Source organism: Maniola hyperantus, chromosome 23 (assembly GCF_902806685.2).
Source record: "Maniola hyperantus chromosome 23, iAphHyp1.2, whole genome shotgun sequence".
Lineage (NCBI taxonomy): Eukaryota > Metazoa > Arthropoda > Insecta > Lepidoptera > Nymphalidae > Maniola > Maniola hyperantus.
This window is the reverse complement of record NC_048558.1, coordinates 1402993-1415651: the sequence shown is the minus strand read 5'-3', so window position 1 is coordinate 1415651 and position 12659 is coordinate 1402993. Positions and strand designations below refer to the sequence as shown.

Sequence of the window (12659 nt, the reverse complement as noted above, 5' to 3'; positions counted from 1 at the left end):
ACACAGCATGTGAAAGATGGTTCCACATTTGTGTATACAGAGAGTTTTGAAACGCTATCGGCATTTTATGTAACCAGTAAACGCTGAAAAATTATTTAATAATGATGAGGTTAGTAAAACATTTACCAATGATGCAAATAAAATTTTACATTTGCCTTCGTCTAGAACTAACATCAGAACAAATTCCTTCATTGCTCGCGCTTCTCGCAATTTAAACTCTATTTATGACGAATCCAGCATAGACTTATTTTATGGCAATGTAAATAGTGTGCGCCAAAGTTTAATAAACTTATTTGCTAGCATAACGCAATATCTAGTTATAATCTGTCACTGTGTTCATTTTTCTTTTTTAATTTAGTATCTAATTGTGAAAACCTTTTATTAGCTTGTAGTTACTTAAGTTTAAGATTATAATTTATTAATGTAAGCTGTTGGTTCTCCTAATTAAAAAAAAAACTAATTTTCAACATTGCTTACAGGTACTCCGCAAGATCGACTACTTTTTCACAGCAGTGTTCACTCTAGAACTGCTATTGAAGCTTGTCACATACGGCTTTGTTCTCCACAAAGACGCCTTCTGCAGATCTGCATTCAACCTCCTCGACTTGTTGGTCGTCATTGTTTCCCTGGTCTCTGTTAGTGGGTAAGTATTCGATTCGTTCATCTAGTGGCTTACTTATTTGGCTGTAAGGTCCTGGGTTTCAATTTTGCAGCCTAAAACAGTCCACTGCTGGACTAAAGGCCTCTCCTAACGGAAGGGTTTGCCCATAATCACCACGCTGGGCAGACGGGTTGGTCACCGCACGACACAATTTTGGGTATGACTAATAAAGTTTCCTACTAGATTTTTCTCAAGAAATTTTAAATGGCATCTCGGAGTTGCGTAGTTGATATGTTTTACTCCCTTGGTAACAGACAGGCTGATATATTATAAGTTTTCTCATTTGTATGGTCCTGAATATTAATTACTGTGTATCTTTTTTGCGTGATAAATATTTATTTTCCATACAGATCAAAGAATGTGTCATCCATCAAAATTTTAAGAGTATTTCGAGTACTCAGGCCTCTCAGAGCAATCAACAGAGCCAAAGGATTGAAGGTCTGTATTGACTTTTATTTCACGTTTTAAGCAAACAATTAAGATTAAAATCATTACCAATTGTTTTCGTAATCTCACTATGGACTTTGAATTTCGGCTCTAATTCTTTACACAAAATATTAGAAAATAGCACAAATAGTAATATGGGCTACAGTACTTTTACATAACTTATATCAGCTAATACTGAATCTATTTTAATAAAATTTTAAAGTATTAAGAGAATAATTTTATGATTGAGTAACTTCATTTGGAGTGAAATTTCTATTTAAGTCAATTTTATAATTTTATACGAAACACTTCTTATTTTCTGAAGAAAATTTCAAATGTCATTTTGCTTCTCAAATATCACATTGATTATTCAAAATATTGCAAGTTTTGTTTCAATATTTTTAGCATAGATAAGTTTAATATGTTTCACAGTTAAATCAAAGTGTAGTTTAAGTAGTAAAAGGATATTTTTGTCGATTTCTAGCACGTAGTTCAGTGCGTGATTGTTGCAATTAAGACTATAGGCAACATTTTGCTGGTGACAAATCTACTGCAATTCATGTTCGCTGTAATGGGGGTGCAAATGTTCAAGGTAGGGAACAAAATTATTTGTGAATTCAACTTCTTTTTTTATTATCTTTATCAACGACACCTTTGGGTAATTTACTCATTTTAATATGATTTTTGTTGTAAGTAAGTATTTTGCACTCACTGACTTTTAGTTCAGTTTCGATTGAAATGTCTCTTTGTTCCAAAATAAGTCATCTGATTTCGTTTCTTGTGTGTGAGGCTTTTTACGTGTTTCGAGAACTAGTATACTAACCTGATTTTCGCTTGTCTGTGGGTCCAAAAATTCGCTTTTAAGGTGAATGCATGTTTTGATTTTTCCTTTAATGAAACTTAGCCCAAAGGTGTTGTGTGCTGTTTTCATGAGAGAGCCATTTTTTGATTTGTGATTTTTGGACTCAGTTTGAGGGCTTTAATGTGTTTCTTTTGCACCAACCCTACCTGGACATTTCCACTCGAGTACTTGGAGTGAGGTACATTTTACACTGATTTGGTTAATTTTTTTTGGGTTATCATTTTTTTGTGGTTTGATTTTGTAAATGGTCAGATCAGGACACTGGCAGTTTTTGATTTTGTTTAAATTTTGTCCATGAATCGGTGAACTAACGCCATTGAAAGTAGGCATTATTTTTATTTTTCTACAAGTTTTAACCTATTGTGTTTTCCTTTGTTTTTTCTACACAAAAAATGTCCCACGCAACATGTACACAACTACACACTTTGGGATTATTGATACACTGTGACCCGGTAACGTAACTGTGTTTGTGTGTTTGTTTTAACACTTTTTTTGCATTTTCTATGTATGTCTTGTACTTGTTATGGTTATAGTACGTTGTGAAGTGTGTTTTTGCTTCTATTAAGTCGATTGGCAATATTTTTATAATAAATCACATGCTACAATTCATGTTTGCTGTTGTCGGCATACAATTGTTTAAGGTATATCTCATTTTTGTATTCGTTGCTTCTATCGATGTCTGGGTAGTTTCATATATATCTGTTCATAGGGCATTATAAAAATAGGTGTTTATTTTGTATCATTTCATGAAAATCAATATAATTTTAAGGATTATATTTTTGTAACGATGTTCATAAGTTTGGATGGGTTTGCGTCTTTTTATAACCGCTGTATTAGTTATTCACTGGATTATTAAAGTAATCATAGAGTCAATAACTAAAAATAAAATTGGTCCCAAATGCACCTTGGGGAACACTGTATAATCACCATGAAAGCCGTGACAAAGTGACTTTCAACACCCAACTACTAAGATATCTAGATTTTCGCCCAGACTCAGATTCAGGACATCGTTGGTGAAGTTTCATTATTTAATAAAATCATATATGATTAACTTTGTCAAAAGCTTTGCTGAAATCGGTTAAAAATATTTACAATATTATGTGTGGCACTTTTGCAGTTGAGATAAAAGTGCTATTACGCATGTCTATGAAACTATCTATGTATAATGAAATAATTAACCTATCGTATTATGCTGATCGTTTTTTGCTTAGCTTTCCCATTGAAGAGGCGAGGTCAGGTGATTTTAAATATTATAACAATTTTGTTTGAAATTTTTTTTCAAGTTTTTTAATTTTAATCCGAGTCTGTTTTCAGGGGAAATTCCGTAAATGCACAGATATAACTAAAGTCACGGCTGAACAATGCCAGTAAGTTTTTTTTTGAAATTACATGCTACAAGCAATAATATTTTTTTACAGATTTAAAGCTGTTGTGATGACAATGCTTTAAATCTATTGAACTACGGTGGAACTACTGCAACGAATTATATAAGAGGTTACTGGTACCAACATCTTTGAATATTGTCTCCTCAAGGAGGGAAAGTATAAGCTTCAAGTTTTGTCTCAACTGATAATAACTGTGAAGTCTAAAAGTTGAAAATCTTGTACTCTTAGTCGAGCTGTAAGTGAAAGGATCCGGGAACCTACGAATTATTATCCCAAGAGAACTCTAACCATTGTTGGAAAGAGATCATAACTCTCAGCAATGAGGAATATGACCACAAAGAGACTAGTGCGTAGCATGTACCGACGCCTAGAATATCTATTGTTATTTTCAGGGGAGCATATTTAATTTACGAAAATGGCCGATTACAAGTGCGAGACCGCCAGTGGATTAACAATAAGTGGAACTTCGATAATGTTCTCAACGGAATGCTTACTTTATTCACTGTTTCCACTTTTGAAGGTTGGCCTGGGTGAGTATATATATTTTCGTATCATTTTATTCCTTTCATTATCATCATCATCATGTGTGTAAACAATAAGTGGAACTTTGGCAACGGTCTTGGAATGCTCACTTTATTCACCGTTTCCACTTTTGAAGGTTGGCCTGGGTGAGTAGGTATATGTCTTTTCATTTCATTTCTTTCATCATCATCATCATCATCATCATCATGTGTGTAAAGAATAAGTAGAACTTTGACAACGTTCTCAATAGAATGCTGACACTATTCACTGTTTCTAATTTTGAAGGTTGGCCTGGGTGAGTATGTAATCTATCTATTCATTTTATTTCTTTCATTATCGTCATCATCATTATTACTATCGTGTGTGTACACAATAGTTAGCTGAAGTTCTTTACCTATGGAAATATAACTTGTATATTTAAAAAAAGACGCATTTTAGGAGGCAAAATGAATTGTCCACGTAAATTCAAAATTCACATTTATTTTTCAGCTTACTATCTACCTCGATGGACTCCAACGAAGAGAATCATGGTCCAGTGGAAAATTCTAGACCTTTGGTTGCATTTTTCTATATTAGCTACATTATTGTTATTGCTTTCTTCATGGTAAGTATTGGTTTTGGACACGGTATATAATCAATTAATAGTCGAAATGATGGCCAATGATGGAGTAGTAAAGTTCTTGAGTAGAGACTGCGCCTCGGCAAACGGAGTTCAAGGCATCTCTCCTCTAGCTTTTTTTAAATTTCTTCTTCTTATTTTGCTTTATGGCTTTCAGTAGTGCCACACCGAGCACAATGGACTTCGCCAATGTCACGTAGAATGGAAGAGCCACAGAGGAGACAGTTAAAAAAAAAGTATCTAGATTCAATTCTATCAAGATTCAAACTATAGACTAGAGCAATCAGACGTGGCAAGTGATTGTGCAGCCTTATATGCACTTCATCTTGCTAATTGTTTGGGCTATGTCAGAGACCTTGATTCTCTTGCGGATGCATATTGTCTGTTTTTTTTATTTTTCACATATTAGTTAGCTTGTACTTGTATCTGAACAATAATCTCATCTGTTGGTAAGTGACAATGCAATCTGAGATGGAAGCGGGCTAACCTGAAAGGGGTATGGTAGTTTTTAATAAACCCATGCCCCTTTGGTTTCTACACGGCATCGTGCCGGAACTCTAAATCGCTTAGCGGCACGGCTTTGCCGGTAGGGTGGTTATTAGTCACGGCCGAAATCTCCCACCAGACCAGACCAGAAATTTAGGAATTATTAAATCCCAAATCCCTGCCAGGAATCGAACCCGGGACCTCCCACTAATAAGACCACAGCGCTTACTACTGCGCCAAGAAGGTCGTCAGTTGATAATAATAATAATGAAGTTGCATTGTATGTTTTAGGTGAACATTTTCGTGGGTTTCGTCATAGTGACGTTCCAAAAGGAGGGTGAACAGGAGTTCAAGGACTGTGAGCTCGACAAGAACCAGAGGAATTGTATAGAGTTCGCCTTGAAAGCGAAACCTGTCCGTAGGTTTGTATTTCATTTAAACAAGGAACCAAACGCTTAATCTAAATATATAAAAGGAAAAGGTGCTTGACTGACTGACTGACTGACTGACTGACTGACTGACTGACTGACTGACTGACTGACTGACTGACTGACTGACTGACTGACTGACTGACTGATCTATCAACGCACAGCTCAAACTACTACACGGATCGGGCTGAAATTTGGTATGCAGATAGCTATTATGACGTAGGCATCCGCTAAGAAAGGATTTTTGAAAATTCAACCCCTAAGGGGATAAAATAGGAGTTTGAAATTTGTGTAGTCCACGCGGACGAAGTCGCGAGCATAAGCTAGTTTGCTATAATTCGCTGAAACGGACAAATCTGTATTGTGTAACATGCATCATCCGACATACACCACCCGCCCTTCCACTGCTAAATATGCATGAAAAATCCAGCCACCAAGCTCTAGCTTACTCCCGCGACTTCGATCGCGTGGACCACACAAATTTCATACCTCTATTTTACCCCCTTAGGGGTTGAACTTCCAAAAATCCTTCCTAAGCGGATGTCCACATCATAGTAGCTACTGCAAGTCCAGCCCGCTCCGTTCAGTAGTTTGAGCTGTGCGTTGATAGATCAGTCAGTCAGTCAGCTTTTCCTTTTATATTTTTAGATGTATCCATTTATACTCGTGCTGTGCTATAAATCTGTTATCTCTTGACTCAGATACATTCCAAAGCACCGAATCCAGTACAAGACGTGGTGGTTTGTGACGTCACAAAAGTTCGAGTATGTCATCTTCTTCTTCATCGTCCTCAACACCATCGCGCTCATGATGAAGTACCACGAAGCCGACGCGAACTACAAGAAGGTACAACAAGGTTCTTCATCCTCATAACCCAAGCTCCTTACAGCCGTACTCAGTCGTTGCTTAAGGCATTCCTTATCCATACTAATTCATGCCTTAAGTAACGATTAAGCTACACTGAGTGCGACCGTTAGTTACGCAAATGTCTACATTGGATACACTCCGAAGAAGCTTCCACCCAATTCCAAACTCTTTAAACCTTCTTGTCCTTTTTCATTCCATCAAATCTAATTCTTGTCTTTCTTCACACCATTCTACATCTTCCTCGCCCTTTCGACTCTTTGGTTTGCTTTCCAGCTAGCAGAGCGAAGCGGAGTGGAGATGTGTTCAATTCAATCCATCACATGATCTATAAATTATCACGTCATCTATACATTATCATGTGATCTAGAAATTATCACGTGATCTATAAATTATCACGTGATCTATAAACTATCACGTGATCTATAAATTATCAGGTGATCTAAAAATTGTCACATGATCTATAAATTATCACGTGATCTACAAATTATCACATGATTTATACATTATCACGTGATCTGTAAATTATCAAGTGATTTATAGATTATCACGTGATCTACCTATAACTTATTACATGATCTATAAATTATCACGTGATCTATGAATTATCAAGTGATCTCTAAATTATCACGTGTTCTATAAATAATCGATTGGCCCGTTGCAAACATCGCACCGCTTTACTTGCCAGAAACCTTAAATCTCGTTTGTTTTATCGATGTTAACCTTTTTCAGGTCCTGGATTATTTGAACATGATTCTTACGACAGTTTTTATGTTGGAGTTTGTATTTAAATTGTCAGCATTCAGATTTAAGGTAAAGATAGAAAAACAACTATAATAATTTAGCGTTTATTTAGACAAACGTATTCAGGTATTAGTTTTCAACTTTACCTTGTTTTCAGAACTACTTTGGTGACGCGTGGAATACAACGGACTTTATTCTTGTAGTCGGCAGTATTATAGACATTGTCGTTACCCAAGTCAACGAAAATAAACCAATTGTAAGTAAAAATGAAATTAATTTCTTATTTATAGAGAACTAGATGATGCCCGCGACTTCGTACGCGTGGATTTGAGTTTTTGAAAATCCCGTGGGAACTCTTGGATTTTCCGGGATAAAAAAGAGGCTATTTTTTCCCCGGGATGCAAGCTATCTCTGTACCAAATTTCGTCAAAATCGGTTAAACGGTTGGGCCGTGAAAGGCTAGCAGACAGACAGACACTTTCGCATTTATAATATTAGTATGGATGAGACAGCGCCTGCCAGAGCTTCGTTAATCTTTTAAACTTTAAGGATGTCTGGCAAGGGGTTGCCATGATACTAAGTGCCTGGCAATGCATGACGTGATTTCTAATAATTCTATTCCGAAGAAAATATAAAAAAAATTAGACTTTATACTTTGACTTAAGATTTATACACCTTTATTACCTGTTATCTCCCAAAGCCACCACAATCCAAACTAACATTCCTCTCAACAACTGTTCCTCTCAGTGTTGGGGACATTATGCAGAGAAATTTTCAGCTTTTATAAAATAACGAAGGTCTGGCATGCGCTGGCTCTTAGTCCATTAGTAATTGAAGCTCAATTGATAACGTCGGAGCATAAGTTTTCCTCGCTTTCAAACATTTGACTGCAGATTTTTCATACTAATTCTTATTGTTAAGTGTAGGTATTTCCAAGTGCGTGTATTTATACCTCTTTAAAAATGTATTGTAGATACATAAAGATCATGTTCTACACGATAATGTGAAACAAACAAAATTGATAGATTTTAATCTAATATTCATTTAGATATTGTGCATAATATATAGTATACAACGTTAGTTTTAGTATACGCAAAACCTGAAAGTAGTTGGTTCAGAATCAGTAACAGAACCGGTTATATTGTGTTGACCAAAAAATAGTTTAAAATCCTGCAAGTTTGAACAGAGAACTAGTTGAATGACAGCATGCTCCAGCTGATTTGAGCCGCGCAAGCGGGAGCGCGCACGATCGAAGCCAGCCGTCCCGTTCGCTCACAGCCGCTCGCTTGGGGTGACCATGTTTTTCAAGGATAACGAATCAACACAACAAGCTTATAACTTCGTAAATTTTTATTAAATATTTTGGAAATTTTGTATATATTCATTACGTAAAAATATTCGTCACGTGTTTCGGTTTTTGCGTACCTATACTAAAACTAGCTTTGTATATATTTTTTGCATTTCACGAGGGTGAGTGAGCCATGCTTTTGTTTAAGTCTTATCGGTATAAGGAAGAAGAAGAAGATTGGTCTGACATGCACGCACACTTACGCAATGCCCGTAGGTATACGACGCAACCACTACTAAAGTTCACTAGCCTTCGTAAATTGCAAGAACTTAATAGAATTAGCTACAATGTATTGAAAATAAACAAACATAATTATGCAATAACCCAATATATTATCTGATACATCTGGTATGGTACCTATATCTGATAAAATATTTCTATTCTGAACTAAGTATTAACTAATTATGTTTTTTTACAGCTCGAAATGTTAAAAGGAAATGGAACTGATGGTAACGTTGTGGTTAGTATCACATTTACCACAGAAAAACTTTTGAATTAGATTTTTTTTAATGAAAATATTACAATAAAACTTAAAGCTAGCCTTATCTAATTACTACTGTATACAAATCATGCTCGCGTGGAATGGTGCCAAGAATACTGGCTGCATTACCGCGCTGGACAGCCAGGCTGATCCGTTGCTCAAAAAATGAGCCAGCCTTTTTGTCACCCGATGAGGATATTATTCGCGGTGAAATGTCTTGTAATTTTTTTTAACACTAAGACTCCATGGCCCTAGGGTCTCCACGGCAAACGGAATAAAAATGTAACTCTCGATAACAGAGGCATACTTGCGTCGCTAGCCGTTTTCAGCTGTTTCTGCTGCGGCACCCGGGCTTATTATTTTTTCACAATTTCAGTTTTGATTCCATAGTAAAAACGGTTTATAATGAACTCCTTCTACATACTCACCTATACCTGTTTAGGTTGATCATGATTAAGTACTACATAATTTATATTTTTCACAGCACGGGCTCCCGCAGGTAAAGGAAAATGAAGAGGTTAGTATTACTTTTATTACCACAGTAAAGTTTTTGAACTAAATTTTTTTTTGGGTTCGCTAATTTAATTCGGTTCGGTTATTATTATTCGTAGTCTGCGGTCGAACGGTGAAATAAAAGGTGATGTTTTATATTATTTAAATTTTTCAGAGTTCCAGACTAAATTTGAAATACATCGCCTTCTTCCGTCTATTCCGTGCGATGCGCCTCATCAAGCTCCTCTCTCGAGGGGAACGCATCAGGACCCTGCTGTGGACGTTCATCAAGTCCTTCCAAGCCCTGCCCTACGTGGCCTTGCTGATTGTTCTGCTGTTCTTCATCTACGCTGTGGTCGGCATGCAGGCGAGTATAATTACTGTCATCATCATTAGCATAGGACATACAAAATTTTAAAAATATTTAATGAAAATTTCCGAAGTTATAAGCTCGTTGTGTTGAATTGTTATCATCGCAAAAATATTGTCACCCCAAGCGAGCGGCTGTGAGCGAACGAGATGGCTAGCGTCGATCGTGCGCGCTCCCGCTTGCGCGGCTCGAATCAGCTGGTGCACTCAACTAGGTCATTCAACTAGGTGTCCAAACTGGCAGGATTTTAAAGTATTTTTTGGTCAAAATATAACCTGTTGTATAAATGGGTGCAATCGATTCTGTTACTGATTCTGAACAAACTACTTTCAGGTTTTGCGTATCCTAAAACTAACGTTGTATAATACGTGATTGTCAGACGAGTGTACTAAAAAAAATTGTTCTCTTACCTAATAAATAATGTAGATACAGTGCCCTAATTGTTATTGAACGCCTAGATATCTCTTATCATTAAGTGTAGGGTATTTGGCGCCACCAAATGGTCCTTCGAACCAGTTTTGAACTAGTGACTCACTAGTGATTCAACTCAAATTTTGAACCGAGATGATAAACCAATAATCTTTTTTTACAGTTATTCGGCAAAATAAAAGAAGGTGACGTCATCACAGCAAATAACAATTTTCAAACATTTGGTGGAGCCCTCATGGTGCTGTTCAGATCAGCTACAGGTAATCCCCCAAATTGCCTACTACCACGCCTTGCTACATACCTATTAACTGCCTCTTTTGTATACAGGGTGTAATTAGAACGCTAGTAAAAACTTAGCGCTATAATTATACTACCTAAACACAATCCAATACCAATAATCCTTATACTTGTAGTTTTTGTGATTTAGTATTTTTCAAACCCGCAATGTATAGCGTGCAAAACTCGGGGTCAATGCCCCCCTATACGGGGTATTGTCCCCGCGGCACCTATCTATGCAGTGTTCATTGACCTCTAGTGTCACTCAGATGTTTTTTAATGGTATCTGATGGCATCTTATCAGTAATCATCAGTATTATCACCAGTCTTCGTTTTGCTCCGAACGCACGCTATTCAGTTGGATGACTTTTCCTGACCATGATGTAACCCTCCTCAATTCCTCAATCTGGGTTATTCCCGTTGAGTCACATCCCCTGTGACTCAACGGATAATTTTTTGAATTATTTACCCGTTGAGTAACACTGTGACTCAATGGGATTTATTCCCCGTTGAGTCACACCTACATATTGCGTGTTGTTATGTTGTGTAGGAATAACCTGAATTGAGGAATTGAGGAGGGTTACATCACGGTCAGGAAAAGTCACGCTTGCATGTCTATCACCTTGTGGATAGGACAAAGCCAATTATTTATCCTGTTCATCATCTCATCCCACTCGCATTCATATTTCTTCCCAAGGTGAGGCATGGCAAGAAATAATGATGGCCCTATCCCCCAACGATGATGAGCGTCCTGGTGAGCTGCCAGGCTGCCTCAACGAGTCCAACTCCACGGACGTGGACGACAAGAACTGCACCAGCAGGCTCTCATACCCTTACTTCATATCCTTCTCACTGCTCTGCACGTTTCTGGTGAGTCAATTCTTTGTAGAATAATCAACGATAAAGAAGGAACGAAAGAAGAAGTGACGACCTCCCTGGCGCAGTGGTGAGTGCTGTGGTCTTATAAATGGGAGGTCTCAGTATTTATGATGTTTAGGGTTCCGTACCTCAAAAGGAAAAACGGATGTCTGTCTGTCTATCTGTCGGTTTAAATAAAAAAAAATTAAATTGTATTCATGAACAAATATTGCTATTTTCGACTTTCAAAGTAAGATTGCTATACCAAGTGGGGTATCATATGAAAGGGCTTTACCTGTACATTCTAAAACAGATTTTTATTTATTTTTATGCATCATAGTTTTTGAATTATCGTGAAAAATGACGAAAAAATACGACTGTAGTACGGAACCCCCGTTGCGCGAGCCTGACTCGCACTTGTTTATTGTTTAAACTATCGTGAGTGATTTCCATTGTACAAATGTACATGTATTTACCGGCTTTACGTTTCTCTCGTATTTAGTCACAACCGTGACGAGTGCGCGAACTGAGTCCATCTGAAAAAGGACCCCGGATGGGTTTGAAACTAGTCGGGCTAGCGTCGATTAAATACGTGAGTAAAGCCGGTCTGTCCTACATGTATGATTTCTAAATTGTGTCTGGTCTGATCTGGTGGAAGGCTCCTGCTTTGGCTAGTTACCACCCTACCGCCAAAGCCATGTTGCCAAACGATTTAGCGTTCCGGTACGATGCTGTGTAGAAACCGATAAGGGGTAATAAAAACCGGCCAAGTGCGAGTCAGACTCGCGCACTGAGGGTTCCGTACTACAATCATATTTTATCGACATTTTGCACGATTAATCAAAAACTATTATGCCTAAAAATAAATAAAAATCTGTTTTAGAATGTACAGGTAAAGCCCTTTCATATGATACCCCACTTGGTATAGTAATCTTACTTTGAAAGTCGAAAATAGCAATATTTGTTCGTGAACACATTTTTTTTGTGTGATGTAACCACAAATTCACGGTTTTCAGATTTTTTCCCGAATGTCTGCTATAAGACCAACTTACCTGCCAAATTTCATGATTCTAGATCAACGGGAAGTACCCTGTAGGTTTCTTGACAGACCGACAGACAGACAACAAAGTGATCCTATAAGGCTTCCGTTTTTCCTTTTGAGGTACGGAACCCTAAAAACCGCCACACCCCTTCCAAGTTAGCCTACTGCTACCATCTTAGAGGCGTGTTACTCACGGAATGCTCGATCAAACTCCACCTAGGCCCTATAGACGAGAAGCTTGAGTCATACAGTTGAGTTTTTGACGACCTCCCTGGCGCAGTGGTGAGCGCTGTGGTCTTAATAGTGGGAGGTCCCGGGTTCGATTCCTGGCAGGGGTTTGGAATTTTATAATTTCTTAATTTCTGG

The 12659-nt window shown here is 37.4% G+C and overlaps 1 protein-coding gene across 1 annotated transcript in view; it reads left to right on the top strand.

Moving 5' to 3' along the window:
• Positions 1-12659, top strand: part of LOC117993314 (muscle calcium channel subunit alpha-1-like) — a 63534-nt gene that overhangs the window by 36730 nt on the left and 14145 nt on the right. Inside the window, exons 23-37 of the mRNA XM_069506686.1 lie at positions 480-643; positions 1012-1099; positions 1572-1679; positions 3264-3316; positions 3727-3864; positions 4346-4460; positions 5253-5383; positions 6091-6235; positions 6986-7066; positions 7155-7253; positions 8764-8805; positions 9311-9343; positions 9494-9685; positions 10281-10377; positions 11091-11263. Coding sequence (XP_069362787.1) covers positions 480-643; positions 1012-1099; positions 1572-1679; positions 3264-3316; positions 3727-3864; positions 4346-4460; positions 5253-5383; positions 6091-6235; positions 6986-7066; positions 7155-7253; positions 8764-8805; positions 9311-9343; positions 9494-9685; positions 10281-10377; positions 11091-11263 — 1659 coding nt within the window. The remainder of the gene's footprint in view (positions 1-479; positions 644-1011; positions 1100-1571; positions 1680-3263; positions 3317-3726; positions 3865-4345; positions 4461-5252; positions 5384-6090; positions 6236-6985; positions 7067-7154; positions 7254-8763; positions 8806-9310; positions 9344-9493; positions 9686-10280; positions 10378-11090; positions 11264-12659) is intronic.